The 16,268-nt window shown below is 37.1% G+C and overlaps 1 protein-coding gene across 2 annotated transcripts in view; it reads right to left on the bottom strand.

Moving 5' to 3' along the window:
• The window catches only part of WDR37 (WD repeat domain 37), a 45,368-nt gene that overhangs the window by 17,351 nt on the left and 11,749 nt on the right, over nt 1-16,268 (bottom strand). For both annotated transcript variants that reach the window (XM_054273279.1, XM_054273280.1), the window contains 9 exons: nt 15,997-16,093; nt 14,198-14,293; nt 13,978-14,042; nt 8,726-8,861; nt 7,292-7,363; nt 5,310-5,354; nt 3,549-3,625; nt 1,594-1,831; nt 537-678 (listed from right to left, as the gene is read on the bottom strand). In XM_054273279.1, coding sequence (XP_054129254.1) covers nt 537-678; nt 1,594-1,831; nt 3,549-3,625; nt 5,310-5,354; nt 7,292-7,363; nt 8,726-8,861; nt 13,978-14,042; nt 14,198-14,293; nt 15,997-16,093 — 968 coding nt within the window. The remainder of the gene's footprint in view (nt 1-536; nt 679-1,593; nt 1,832-3,548; nt 3,626-5,309; nt 5,355-7,291; nt 7,364-8,725; nt 8,862-13,977; nt 14,043-14,197; nt 14,294-15,996; nt 16,094-16,268) is intronic.

Genomic DNA, 16,268 nt, shown 5'->3' with positions numbered 1-16,268 from the left:
GTAACAACATTAAGACCAAACCGGTAACTAAAAACGTTATATCAGAATCACTGTTTTGACAGAACATGGCAATCAGTGCCTGTACTTTTATTTCTTATTTTATGCAAAAATTAGAAGCTTTTAAGAGTAAAAATTAATCCTTTTGTATGCACTGGTTTCAAAGGAGTAACCTTTTCTTCACAGTCAGTATCAAGACAAGCACAGGCAATCTGCCAGATCCACTGCATTACAGCAATAACCCCAAACTGCAAGCATAACCAATGCCAAAAAGAACCTCATACCCTAAAATCACCTTTAATTGTAACAATTTTTATCAAGACTTACCGTATGAGCAATAGCACACCAAGACCCCTGGCTGCTGTTTCGGACATTATGTACTGCTGTGCTACATTTGAAGGACAACTGGGGGTTTCTGTGAAAATCAGTCTCACAAAACAGGAATGAACTCAGCACCTCAAAAAGCACACGGGAACAGTTCTGGGCAGATTTGCAACTTTTCAAACTTGAAGAAAACCTGTGAAGGAGCTGTCACTTACTCAGTGTGGCCCTGAAAGACATTCACAGAATGGATAGAAGGATCTCTGAAGTCCCACAGGCGGAAGGTGGTGTCGCGGGACGATGTGACCACGAGGCGCTGCGTGGGATGCGTACAGCAATGCGTGAGCTCCTGGTCGTGCCCTACAGCCACATGTGAGAACGTGTCAGGTCATGAAAATAACTTTTCATTTCCACATACACTTGGAATGACATGCTGATGATTTTTTCTCTTTTTCCCAAACAGAAAGGAGTAATGGTCATTCTGAACTTTAATCCTGATATGTAGGGGGATATAATATAAGCAAATAAAGGTTGTATAGAAAGTAATCTTACCCCCTAAAGAGTTGCTGCTGGTTAATATTAAGGATTAGGAGCAGGCCTGACTTTAACAGGCCACAGCTATAGCAAATCAGAACTGTGTTATAAAAGAGTGGATTGGTTGGTTGAGGGGAACTGGAGTCAGTTGGCTGCTGTGAGGACAAGGAAGAGTCAGTGCCTAGAGGAGCTGCCTACAAGAAACATCAAGGATGTCCAAAACTCTGGTGATATGGAACCCTTGCAATGTAATGACAATAGAATCATTGTAATGAATGACAACAAATGGTGACCCCAACGTGATTCAGGAGAAAAAAGGACTTAAATACTAAACTATAATGACAACGCTGTTACTGCTGTAAAAGTTTGGGAATGTACCTGAATGCAAAACCCACACTACTTATTTCACATGCAGTAGCGTAGGTTATTGCTGCTTAACATACCATGAACACAACAAAAGTCTTTTGCAAGAGCTAAAATTTGGGTACATTCAATTTGAACAACTGTTTTTTCACAGGTTAAATCATAAGCTTAATAGAAGACAAATTCATGCTCAGAGGATTTACAATTTCAATTACAAATTTGCAATTTCAAAAACTATTACAACACTGAGCAGCAGATGGTACACACATCCTGCTCCAGAGAAATAACTTTCTTTTCTCAGTGTTTTAGTATCTACAAATAATCCCTCATATAAAAACAAACCACCAATTTAATTTTTTTCTGCAAGTGAACAAATACCTGTAAGAGAATGGACAAGTTCAGAAGTCTCTACATCATACAGATTTGCTGTCCTGTCCCACGATGCTGTCACAGCTTGCTTCCCCCCAACAAGCCAGTCAGCTGCTATGACCACTCCTTGGTGGCTTTTCAGTGAGGTCAGTGGGGCTCTGACAGTGGGGCAATCACTGGAACCATCTCCATCTCCATCAGGTTCATCTTTGTCTGAGATTTCAACTTCATCTTCTCCAGACACTTGCTGTAAAATGCAAGGGGAAAAAAGGTGTAGAATAAAAGGGAAGGAATGCCTCTAAGTTCCATTTTGCAGTGTAAATGCTTCCCAATGCCCTTAATGTGAATGTGGGTAAATTAATTCTGCTGCACCCAGCCTATTCCAGTACTCACTATCACAAACTTAGTTGAAGGAATATAACCAGTAAGTTAAATGCAGTTTTAATAACTCCTTTTAACAACTTGCTGATGTGCAGCTGAGGGAACTGGAGTTGCTCAGCCTGGAGAAAAGGAGGCTCAGGTGAGACCTCATTGCTCTCTACAACTTCCTAAAAGGACAGTGCAGCCACGGAGTGTCAGTCTCTTCTTCCAAGGAACAAGTGATAAGACAAGAGGGAGTGTCCTCAAGTTGCGCCATGGCATGTTTAGACTGGATATTAGGAGAAATTTCTTCACCAAAAAGGTTATCAAGCCAGGGAAATGGTGAAATCAACATCCCTGCACATATTTAAATAATGTGTATATATCACCCTTAAGGACATGGTGTAGTGGAGGGTTTGTGACAGCGCTGGATTAACAGCTGGACTTGATGATCTTAAGAGAGTTTTTCCAATCTAAATAATTCTATGTTTCTACTTCATTTTAAAATCTCCTCCAAACTCTTTAGCTCTGAGTATCAGTCCCCTTTTACTATCTGGTAAGTGTATTACTCTAGAGTTTCATTGCAGCACAATATCAAGGGACTTTTCTCCTTTCAATTTTTAGAGGTAGGAAGCATCTAACAAGACACTGATTATGTTAATCTTTGGGAAGACAATAATTTACAGACATATTTTTACTCATCAAAAATCAAATCATTACAGCAATATCTGTCTGCTGGTCAATACACAGTCATCATGCAGTGCTGATGTAAACTGGACACAAAATAAATTCTTTTGCTCATCACTAAACATCATTCTCTGAACTCCTTTTACACTTACACAAGACAAAAACATTTTTCTTTTATGTTACTTGGGGGTGGAAAAGATAACATTTGTATTTTCTTTCAGAATGGAAATGCCAAATCAAATAAACTGAATCAAACATTTTCCATTCAGAAATCTGTCCCTTTTTACACAGTCAACTCTTGTCCCTACTTAGCCTACTGAGAAGCTCATGCTATAAACTATGTTTTCTTCACAATTTAGTAAGGGTGCTTTTAAGTAAAATAAGCATTTAACAGGTTTATGCTTTAAATTAAATACTGACTAAATAAAGCCCTGGGGACAACAAAATCAGACAGTGAGATGTGTGCTGGCAAGGACTGATTAGAAATCAATGAAGACTCAAATAAATGCCAAAATTAGAAGTCTTTACCATCAGTTTTCAATCCACAGCAACTACAGCTAATACAGATTTCTCATTAAGTTATGCTACAAAAATTTAACCAGTTTAAAAAGAACTTCATTATTACAAAAAAGAAGTTATTTGACTGTTCATTTGCAGTTCATTTACACGTCAATTTGTCTGCTTGAAGCTGTAAATTCTATTCTGCACCAAATGCTTTTGAAAACATGAGGGAATCTATTTTCAAAGAAAAGCTGAAATGCAGCTCATAAACTAAAACCTCAAACACCCACCTTTGGCACTCCTGAAATCATGTAATTTTTTAATTATGTGTAAATTTAACATTCAGTCTTATGATAAAACCTGTATCTGATGAAATTGCTGGCAATTAGTTCAGTTGCAGCAAGCTGATTGCTTACATTGGAGTCTGCAGTTGGCTGAGGTGTGGGCAACTGTACTATGTATCTCCAGATGTGAGCTGTCTGGTCTCCAGATGCTGCACAGGGGAAGAGGAGCAAAAAAAAAAGAGAAAGAGAATAAGTAAGAATATTTCCATGGGCAATAAAAACAGGCTTTAATATTACATTTAGCAATACTGTCTAAGTTGTACCTTTTTGTAACAGAAACCAGTATGAACTTTATGGTGAGCAAGTCTGAACACTTCAAACATAAGTCATTATGCAAGATATAAGCAGCTACCAAATTAATCACTCCTACAGTGAAACATGCACTTGAATATTACACATCAGAACGTGAGTCTCACCCCTGCTCAGTATGTAGCACTTGAAGAAGGCATTTAATACATCACCAGATATTCATTTACTTGCTCAAAATCCTGGGGTTCTTTATTCAATGATTTCTTCCATTAAATGTTTTTTCATCATGGTTTTAATGAGAAATCCAAAATAGCAAGTGTGAAGCTATTCCTCTTCTGCCTTAAAGAACCCAGCTTAACTAGTGGCAGCTTACAGCTTAGAAGGCACCATGTGATTTTAACTCCATCTGTTTCAAAATAGACTTATTCATTATTAACTAAGGACAAACTCAAGACTGTCCTTGCTATGGTCAGAACAAACATGTTCTAATCCTGCAGGATTAGAACTGCTCTCCAGCCACTCCTCTCCCAGTTTATACTTGTACTCAGCATTACTCTGTTTTAGCTGCAGCATCTGGCATTGAAACTTGTTAAATTTCATCCCATTAATGGGATACCACCCAGTGCTCTCACTCATTTGGATCCCTCTGAAAGGCCTCCTGTCCCCCATGAGAATCAGTAGCACCTCCCAGTTTGGTATCAGCAACAAACTTGCTAATGATGCATTCAACTCCTGCATCCAAGTCACTGATAAATCTATTGATAAATCTATAGAACAGGACTGGCCCTAGAATTGATTCCTGAGGAACAGCACTGCTGATCCTTTGCCAGGCAGACACAGCCCCATTTACTGCAACCCTCTGAGCTCTTTCTTCAGCTGCCCACACAGCACACCATGAACCAGCTCATCCCACAGCTGGGCAACTTGTCCAGAACAAGACTGTGAAGGACAGCACCAAAACCCTTACTAAAAACCAGAAAAACTTAATCCACCACAACTTCACCCACAAGGAAGGTGACCTTATCCTAGAAGGATGTCAAATTAATTAAACAGAACCTCCCTTTTGTGAACCCATGCTGACAGTGCCTGATGACTGCATTATTCTTTAAATGCCTCTCAGCAGTACCCAGTAAAATCTCCATCATTTTTTCAGGAACTGAGATTGGATTAACAGGTCTGTAGTTCCACTGGTCTTTTCTCACATCCTTTTTGCAATATTGGAGTAATACTTGTCAGAAGAGACCTCTCCAGACTCCCAAGAACTTTGGTAGGTTATCAGGAGGTATCCTGCCATAACACCCACTAGTTCTTTGAGTACTCTGGGATGAATTTCAGAACATTCACCTGATGTATGATTCTAAGTGTCTGGTTTGGAGCAGACAAGCACAAATGACAACATGACATGAAAAACACAGATGGCAAGATCTAGCTCTGATTTGTTATGCCTTCAAATGTAAAAATAATTCAATCAACAAGGATGCTGACAAGCAATAGGGAGAGAGGTTAAAACTAGAACAAACTAGCAAATTACGCTTATTTTCCATCAATATTAACATACTTAACATATGAAAAAACTTTACATACCTGTAAGAGCCACTTGTTCAGTGGGATGAAACTTTATGGAGTTTACTGCATGAAACAAAGCAAAGTTTTAGGTTAGTATACTAAAAGAATTGTTTCACAATATTTTATCATCAAAAGCATTGAAAAATCAAGTAGTCTTAAGTTTTCAGCAATTTTTGGTAGTCATCTTTAGGGTGACATGAAAGTGTAGTATCAAGGGAAGCAGCAACAATTGAAACAATTGAAAGCAGCTACATACAACACATTTTTCTAGCAAGCTATTTCCTGAATCTAGTACATGTGGTTCATGTTAGAGAGGACAGACAAAACACATTCAAATCATATGTAAACTGACAGGGGATAACACCCTGGATTTCCATAAAGAGAATTTAAGTATTCATAATTATTTCTAACTCAATGAAAACTTCCTGTATGTTACCATCAACATCCTGCTTATTACTCAGCATTGCAAGAACAAATTCCTGAAAACCTGATGCAAGTAACACAAATCAGATTCCAATCCTGCAACCATATGTAATCAAAACAGGATGTTCTGCAAGAATTCTATCAACTAATAAAGCTCTTCATTTCATTTCAGAGGATTCATTCAAGACAGAACTTAGAACTCATTTCCATCCATTATACAAGTAAAATAGATGCAAATGTTGTTGGGAGAGCATGGTGTAATGAGTCTAAAAAATACTCCTTAAACTGAACCAACTTTATGGTGCACCAGCTGCTGGCACCCAACACCTTTGCACCACTTCAAATCAACTGTCAAACAAAAAAGGTTTTATTACATAAAAAATATATTCTTTCTATTATAATTTATAGGTGCATATAGTTATATAAAATGTATATACAATACAATTTATCTTTCATTGTTGTTCAAACACAGTTGTTTAAACACAATTGTTTAAATGCAGGTTAGAACTTCTTATTTTCATAGTTATCCAAACATCAGTTTTAAAAGAAAACTACCAGCATGAAAGTTCAAGTGAGTGAAGTTTTCAAACATGACTTTATAGAACTTAGAGGTCCATGCAGCAAACAACCTGAGATATCTCAATGCATTAAAATGTTACCAGTTGTTCCTATGCATTTATCTTTGTGCTGTAGGAGCTAGAAGTCATGTAGCAGGAAGCAAAAGTACAACTCACAGCTGAAGCAGTTCTAGAGAATTTAATTCTATTTCTACCCTTGCCATGAAGTTTGTGTGATGTGCTGAGTTATTTAACCAAACAATCCTGGTCAATAACTGGGTTCCTCACTTTCCCAGGGTATGATCACCCAAAGTGCTCAGGTCACAACAGCAAGTTAAAGCTATGGAAAACCTCTCCAGTTTTGGTCTATAAAATCCTGTATTCTAACTCATTAAGAGGCAGTAGGGTGTTAATCAAGTTCCTGTCAAATTGGACACCAAAAATTAACAAAGACACTCACTGCACTACACCTCCCCACCCAAAGAGGGGTTTAAAAAACAGTTTGAACAATATTCATACTGGTAAAAAGAAAGAAAAACACTTATATTTAATTAACTGTCTTAAAAACACGATCTTTGCATTATGCAGCAAATGGGATCTTAAAAAAAGAAGCACAAAAAGATATTCACCTAGCATCTGTAGTTCTCACCCAAATATAACAGAGATCCTGCAAGACAGCTAATTTCTGATTATATAAGCTTCTTTTGTTCTCCACACGCACAAGACCACAATGAGTTATGACATTTCACTTCTGAGTGTCGTAACTGTGCCTGTAAATTTCTTTATATGGACTTGTTTATTCATTCAGCATTTGCAGAACTGTCTTAATGTGCCTCTCCAATAAAGAACCATATTACAAAACGTTCTCTGTATGAAAATTAGTGGAACTTCACAACTGACTTATTAATGATGTTGGCAAAGCTGCAAGTGAAACCACAATAAACATTTCTGTAACTGGCCAAAACATATTTCCCCCTCCCAAGCTCTGTTCCCAGTTTTCACAACATGCCCTTATCTTACCTGAGCCAACATGCCCTACATACTTGACAAGGCACTTCCCTGTTTCTATGCTCCACAGCAATGCAGTGTGATCTACAAAGATTAAAAAGCAGCTGTAAATAGTTAAAAACATATGTTTTTCATTTTTACCCTTTCAACCCACAAGTTATCTTCCACTGTAGCACATCCCATATGAAATAGATTTTAAATGTAGAACTCTCCACTGCCACTTTATATACAAAATATTTTCTTATCATGGTACACACCTCCCCCAAAAAGTAAAGGTGCTGTCCTAATCAGATTCATTTGCAGCAAGGCAAATTGAAAGGCAAATTCTGTATAATGCTCCAGCTGTGTATCATGAGACTCAGAAAAAAAAAAAAAAAAAATAAAGCATGCCATGGTGAAAAGGGCAGCCACTACAAACAGGAATTCTATGCACAATCCGTTTACTTCCTGCATGGAAATCCCAAATGCACACAGGTCACTGCAGAGCACTAAAAAAATTAATTTAAAAAGGAAATCACTCCAAATGCCACTCCTTTATCCTGCCACACCCAAAAATAAATAATTAATTTCAGTATTTAAGTGGGTAGAACCTTAAAGCTGAATTGGAGAATTTCCAGGAGGCTTCCAGGTTAAACCAGGACAAAGACAAGATGTCCCACACAAAGACAAAATGTGCCCCCTCAGCAGGCACATAAAAATTGTAACAGTTCAGTTCAAGAAGCAGAGATTTCTGGTCCATAAATATTAGTCTAGCAAATACCTTCAGATTCTGTTCCAGCTTCAAAAGAATGTCACTTCAAATTGACTGATTCTATCTGGTTATTATTTATTTTCTTAATAATTTTCCAAAACTATACGAGTCTCTACATTGATTTTTGGACTATAATAGATTTAGTGACTTGTTCATTAGTACTTGTACCCCCTCAAGTGGAAGGAATAAATCTAATAAACTAAATAGGACTGCAAATTAAGATTTTTAGCTGCCCCAGTGTCCTGAGGCAAAAGACAGAATGCAAGAATACAAGAATATGCAAACTATGACCACATGCACAGCTTCTATAAAACAAAGACTAAACAATGCTAGGAGAGAAAGCCTGCAGGGATCTCTGTATCCAGCCACATGGAATTCTGTGCCACAGGCCTCCCCAAGCAAGCAGCTCCCCATCCCACCCACCCACCCACCCCACCCAACATGCCAGAGCTGACTAGGGAGAGTGTGACCTGCATGGGAGTGACTGGCACACACTTGAGGAAGACCACCAAGCATGCTTGAACCTTCTAAGGGATAGGAAATTCCAATTTTAAGAATTTTTCAGCTACAGAACTTCTTTAAAAGGACTCCTTCAGTGTGAAGCTCAGTTTTTGAGTAGGCTTTGGGTCTGTATTTGCTATAGCTTAGGGACTTAACCAGAATTTTCTAAATATTCAAGCAACACAAAACTTTACCAGCAGATGCAGTTCCCAACACCACTGGCTGAGTTTTCGCGACACTGACATCCCAAATACCATCCCTGTGGCCAACATATTCCTTTACCAGCTGACAGATTGCCCTTGATGTTGTAGTTTTAAAGCTGGATACAATCTGAAATAGCAGAGACACCAACATTTTTTTTTCCACATCGATCCAAGATTAGGTAATTATCTCACAGATAAAAATAGATATTAACTTGTCCATGATTCTTCAATATTCTGACAAATCACTACTGTCAAAAATGTGACAATTAATGGTAGGAAAGTGAGTTTAGATGCAAACATACCTCTCTTTTTTTTTTTTTCTTTTTCAACAGCAGCCCTTTTACAGAATGCAAGACAAACTATTCTGTACGACAACAATGCAGTCTTATTGGAATAATGAGTTGTACAGTTGCAGAGTGCATTTCTCATTCAGTCTGGGTAAGGATTTTAATGGAATAAAAAAGGAGAAGAGCAAACCCAGCAAAAGACCTTAAAACTTTCCTTGCTATTCCCAAACAAGTACATCTGGTTACTCAGACAGTCCCTGCAAGCCAGTGTAATGACTTTGAAAAAAAATGTACTTCTTATATAACTCTAGTAAAACCCAGAAACATTCCAATTTAAAACACTCACTGCTGCTTTTCTTTAAAACTGCATGAAGCTAATCAAATCAAACATCAACCTGAGAGCATATGCCTGCTTATTTGTGTAATGAAGCTTTTAAAAATAGATGTCAAACTCATCTAAACATTTGATAAGCATGCTCCCTCAAAGTGAAGCTATTAGGGAAAAAACAGAGAAGGCTCATTAAATCCAAATTACTATGTGCATAAGTAATATCAAACAAAAGGAAGAAAAGTGTAGTAAAACAGGAAAACCACAAGTCACTACAGTGCAGGAATGCTCAAAACACTCAGCATATACAGAAAGGATGCAAATTGCAGAAATTCTGCATTTTCAGATAAAGGAACTGCAATATTTTTTTTTAAAGTTTCTCTTGCTGAACACTTCCAGAGACAATTGAAATCAAGAGTCAAGAAAGATGGCTTAAAAAAGTTAATATGACCATTACAAATACCCTATTTCTACCCCACAAGTCTTGAAGCTCCTAACTCTTCTTTGAGAAAGACTACCTCAAAAGCTTTGTTAAACTGAAACAAAAAGACAACTTCATTTTATCAGTGTTTTCCTCAGCATGGAATTACAGGCAGGTATTTGACCAGTTAAATCAAAACCTTTAAATACATCAACACAAATCACATTAAGACTTATCTACAGCTTAGTAAAAGTTGGAAAGTTAATTAAGTCTACATTTCAGATACAATAAACTATGGTTAAATCCCATTAGTTTCTGGTATTAAAATAGAAGGTCTTAAGTATGTCATTAAAGCAAATTACTTCAAAAAAGATTTTTAGAGCTAGAAGAAAATCTGCAAGAGCATTCAAAACCCTGAGCATGTCAACTCTCCAATGATGAAATGATAATGCCTTATTTGAATTCCAAATTATCAGCTAATATGCATTTTGGTTTCACAGCAGCAGAAGGAGCAGTCATTACAGATGCACTGAAAAGAAAATGGGCTAATGGTAAAGATTATTAGTTCAACCATACCGCAGAATTTCCTCAATTTTGAACACCATCCTACAGATACAACTTTGAATACAGTCCTCAAATTGAATGGACTCATGTATGAGAAGTGGAAGAGCTGAATTAAGTACCAACAGGAAAGGACTAATACAGCACTCAGCTCAAACTCCAAACTTGGTATTTTCCAACTCAGCCTGTACTTGCATTCTGTTCTGTCTTTCTAATGTTGAGTCAAACCCCCACACAAAAGTTTTCTAGGAGAAGCTAAACCCTACCCATCAACAAACACAGAATTTCCAAAACTGCTGGACAGTGGTTTCACTGATCATTTAATGGCAAGGATGTAAAACTCCTTCTGAGGTATTAGCAGTCTTTAACTAACACACAGAGGAGTTCAAGAACACTATCCAACATTAAGCATCCTGACACAGATATTTACTCAACACACACTTTTTCCAAGCTTTTTTTTCCTTTCCTTTTTTGCTGCCCTTCACCTCACATACCAGTAACTGGATAAACTAGACAGGGCCTGGAACTACTTCCTGCTTTGCTAAACACACATAAACAATGTCCCAAGCCAGGAAAGGAAATATTTAAAGAACATGCAACTTGCTAAAAAGAGATCTCTGTAGTGCAGAAAATTTCTGAAGTAACTTCTGTAGATCATCATACACAAATAAATGACCAAGCACATCCTGAGTGTGTTTCAGCTTTGCTTGTCCTCTTTCTTAAATTGATACAGTTTCATGTACTTCCTTCTACAAAAAGATTTGTTAATAGAAAACAATTGTTTACTATGTGAACAAGCAAAAATTGAACACAAACTGAAACAATTGCATGGCAACCAGAGTGAGGCACCCTGTAACAAAGTTTCTTACACAACCAGGGCACATTAGAAATAAGAATGAAAACTTTATCAACTCAGGACCAGTCCAGCAGCATTACACTGTGCCTGATGAACAGAATGTCCTGTGAAGCAACTTCAGACAGTGAGGTCAAAACTATGTAGTCAAAAAAAGTTTTTTTTCCTTTTAACTACTGGGTGCATAAATACTTTTTTTAAGAGCCTTTATCCTGATCTAGACAAATTAGGGATCCTGGTATTTAGCTTGGATGGAGCAAGTTACATCATTTCAGCTTATTTTAGGACTCTGCATAAACAATTGATGCTTCCCTGATGTTGTAACAACTTTCATAAGCCAGGCATCATTAACAACAGCCATTACATTTTGTTAATATCAAAACATGGATTTCATATAGTGATTCCTGCATCTAAAACCAACTGCAGATAAATTATGGAATCTTGTCCATTAACAAAAAAATTACTTTTAACAGTACCAAATGTTAAATCTACCTCTTCAGGATTTGGACACTAGTGGAAAACATTTGCTGCTAAAACCATGCTTTTCTGAAATGAGTTTTGCCAACTTGATATATAGCTAAGTGATGAAAAATATTCCAGTATGGAAATTTCACATGAAGGGCTTGAATTAAGAATGTTCACTTCAGCATTTTCTCCAAGAGAATGAACAGGTTGCTTTAGTATTTCTTACCTGTCCTACTATATTTTACCAATATTAAAGCAGTCAAGGATCAGCCTTCTCATTAGATTAAGCAAATAGTGAAAGGCTTTTTCAGGAAAAAAAAAGAATTCTATATGCACTGCCTGAAAAATGTAGTTGTGTGCAATTTCACAAAACAATTGGTTTGCAAGACTTAAGCCTCTTCTAATCTTCCATAGGCAAAAAAAAAAAACCCAACCAATGCAAAAAACCACATACCTAAGAACCCCCTGTATGGTAGTAGTATAAAGACAGGGCTGAAGAGAAAACTTGTGACCTCCTACCCCAGGGAGTTTGGAACACAACCATTTTGGGAAACAGCATTGTTCATTCAATACTCACAGAAAGTACAGCCATAAAAATTTCAAAGCTGCTGAGCTCTTAAAACTCTAAATGTGTTTTTCCTCAGACAGGGTATTGGGGAACTACATCCAGTCAGGGTACAGATGGAAAAATCATGGTTTGTTAGAAAGTTATGTTCTTTCCTAACTCTTTGCTATAGTCTCTCTGTGGGTCAAAAGGCAATAGTTTACAGCTTTCACTCTTCTGTGTGGGGAGGAAGGAGAGGTCCAAATCAAGCACCTCTGTGAGTGCATTAAGATCTCAAAGAACACACTGGACAGAGATATTCTCAGTGTTGTAACTTCCTTCAGCTCCTGTCTACTCCCCAGTACATTCTGACTCAAAGTTGCAAAATACATCAGCACATGCAGATATCTGCTGGCTACCAATTGATACAAGAGATGAGCATAATGTTCAGGTATTAAACTCTTCATGCTCCACTACTCATGGCTGCTTTGCTGTGCATGCATATCAGCTCCCCAGGAGTCTCCTCCTCCTCATACTTCCCAGCTTCCCATGCTGGAGCTATGAGATCTCCCTGTCTTGCTCAGGAAAAATTACAAGTGCTACATTGCAAGAAAGTAAAAGAAGACAAGGATTTAACACCTGCCTTAAAAACCCAAACAAAACAAAAAAAAAGAACCCCATAAACAAAAAAAAAAAAAAAAACCAAAAAAACAAAAAACCACAAAATACAGCACTAGAGGGTACTAATTCATAACTACATAGTACGTACCAAAACTATACAGCCCCTATTAATATCATGTTGTCACTATTCAAGTGGTCTCATTAAAGAATTTTCAAGTCATTAAGTCTTGAAAGAGGCACCTTTATGTATCAAATTGGTAAGAATAAAAGTCTGAAAAACAACAAAATAAAAAGGAGACCAAATAAACCACAGTAGCTTCAGTCTATTTCACCACCCTATTCTTACTCTCAAACTTTCACACTTAAGAGAAGGCATTTCCAAGACACCTACACCACATATCAGCCTGCATAACAATTCACCACAGAGCTGACCAAACAGCTGGTTCACATTCCAGATTCCACTGTGGTTTCCTCACATTTTATTTAACCTTAATAATGTATCATTAAATGACTCTGAAATAGAGAAAAAGAGCAGCAGGTAAACCCTCTGCAAAAATTGAAAAAGAGGAGAGAGTGTGGGAAACAAAAATACCAGGCTGATGCAGATGTACAAAATGAAAAGCATCAGAAAGGTTAACTCTGCCAGTACACCAAGCAAAAAAAAATATCACTAGCTACTGATGAGCAAGGCTTGCAATATAAAGGAAACAAATTGTTCTAGCCTCATAGCTAAAAATAAAAATTATTTTAAAAAGGAATGTGTAATAGTACACACAGAGGCGCCTACTTAAATCCCCATTTCAACTGCAATACCCAAATCTTACTCAGAAATCTACTAGCAAGTTCTCTATTTCCCTCAGAAACAGAATTATTTTTTAGTCCTGTTTACAAAACAGCACTCCCACATACACATGTACACACTCTCTCCCCTCCAATATCCCTTCTTCAAAAGAGGTGAGCAATTATTGTAACAACATCATATGGTATGGTTGAAGTAATGGGTCATTGATGAATCCAAGATAAACATACTGCTCCTTAGGAGGCAGATTTATTTACAGACCAGTACTACCCAGCTTAGAGAAACCACAATTCACAACTTAAAAGACAGTCACATTAGTCTCACAAGTACACATGGATGAATAGAGATTTAATTTGCCTCATACCTTGCTAGTAGATGCCTTGTAAGTTGTCTTTAATTTCTGAGAAAGCTGACTGGTACTGTGACTGGCTGTGGAGACAAATAAATTCAAAGGAAGATATTTCAAATACAGCATTAGCTTGTTTGTATAAGTAACTGCTATTCTTTCCCTTCAGTAACATTCAACAAAGTACAAAAAAGTGGATTCAAAAATACTGGTTTAAGATTGTTTGTGGCTCTCTTACCTTTTGTTTTCAGTTGTCCTTTGCTCAGCTCAGCACCATCAACTGTCTGTCCTTCACCCGCTAGGCGCTCGTTCAGTGTGTCAATCTCCCGACGCACTGACAAATCCAGAAATTCACATTACTACAGAAACTGAAAATCATTAATAACAGCACCAACACACTACTTAAAAACTGTTATGGTTAGCAAGTAAGCTATTTTATGCTAAGGAGAGGAAAGGAGATAAACTGGGATTTTATAAAAGCAGCTCTCACCAAGACATAAAGCAAGACTCACATTGAATTTTCCAGAGATAAACCTTGACCCAGATTCCACACAAAGTATCGGTGGCTTCTAATTACTCTTACTAATAAATGAGGCTAAGGTTTAACAAAACCATTTCTGTGAAATACATGGCCCATCTGCATTCAGTTAAATCCAGCAGAAGACAGAAAACTTGTGGCATCATAAATATTTTAGCCACAGAATTAGCAGATCCTTTCTTAACACAGGTTTTATTAATCACAGAATAGCATTCTCCCTGAATACATGTCTACTACTAGAGTCTCACAGGAAAGGTAGTGTCACAAATTACTATTTTTTATACTTTGGAATTTATTAAAAAAAAAAAAATCTGTATAAAATAACTCCAGCCCTAGTGTAGGAATTAGACCGAGAATAAAAAATATTAGACTGAGCATGAGAACAGAAAAATTTAGAAATTGTCAGGGGGGTGAAAAGAGATCACAATCACAACTAGAGCTGTGAGGTGAAGAAAGTAGATAAAGAAATGGAAATGGAAAAGAAGGAAAATAAACATACTCTGGAGGGTACAAATCCACCACTTGTTTTCTGACAAGTATTTCTGAAGGCTGGGGATGGAAATTCTACTTTTCTTGCTACCAACCAACTTCTCAGCAGGAGGCCAAGAGTTCACTGGTGCAAATTGTCACTAAAAATGCATTTTGATGACAGCCTTAACCAAAACAATCACATGTTTTAAGAGAATAAAAAACCCAGAACATGGCAAAAAAGCAGGCAGGAATTTTTTTTTTTCTTTTCATAATGTGTCCGGTTTAAATGGGGGAACTGATTAGGTGTGGAAAAAAAATTGCCTTGGACCCAAATCAGACATATTCCACAATTCAGAATCCAAACCAATGTAACACAGCTCCAGCAAGGGAGGCTTTACTGTACAGGCCTGTGTTACTTAACTTGGGATCCTCTTACATCACCTTGGATCACTTTCATTATCAGACAACTGCACTGTCATCAGACAAATACCTCTTTAAGATAACACCTGGAAATTTTATCTGACTGCTTGACTTCAAAACTCCTGAACAGCTGCAGGTGCTGATTATGCAATGTGTAAGTAGTTTGATCCAAAACCACCCCAATTTACACTTTTTTAAACAAGGGGGTTTCCAATTTTATTTACTAATATTACAACATTAAAATAAAGCCTATTTATTTACTAATATTACATCATTAAAATTAAGCCTGTAAATATAAAACAAAGCCAAAACTTTAAAGGCTGGAAGAAGTTTCTGGAGATTAACATAACCAGAGCCTACAATGATAAGGAGCAGACCCTTCACTGGCTTCCACAGACATCATTTCTCACGTCTTGCATCAAAGAGCTAAGAAAGTGATTTTTTTCTGAAAAGGTACATCTTTGGCTACAAGTTCAGAACAACTACTAAACTGCTCACAGGAAAACTACACTAATTATACTGCATTATCCAATGTAAACATTTTAATTAGTATTAATATAACCCAAATATGAACAACTCATAAGTTGGAGAAAAAACTACATACTCACATTCCAAATTTTCAATATATAGGTTTTCAAATTCCCGCTCTATTTGCCCAAAAAGTTCAAGGAGTGTATTCCGGACAGCAGATGGTAACTTAGAATCCTAGGAAGCAAAATACTGGAGGGTTAGATTTTTCTTTACATATATTTGATAAAATTACTCTTCAGTCTTGAACTGATTTTAAGAGTTATCTCAATGTCCCAGCAAGGAGGCAAATTAAAACTACTGCTAGTGTAGAAACAAAACAAATAGCTCTGCACATCAGAGAGTTATTCAT

The sequence above is a fragment of the Melozone crissalis genome, unplaced genomic scaffold (assembly GCF_028551555.1).
Source record: "Melozone crissalis strain CALT ecotype California unplaced genomic scaffold, PUWL_Pcris_2 ptg000016l_1, whole genome shotgun sequence".
NCBI classification, from domain to species: domain Eukaryota; kingdom Metazoa; phylum Chordata; class Aves; order Passeriformes; family Passerellidae; genus Melozone; species Melozone crissalis.
This window is presented reverse-complemented; position numbering and strand designations above follow the sequence as displayed.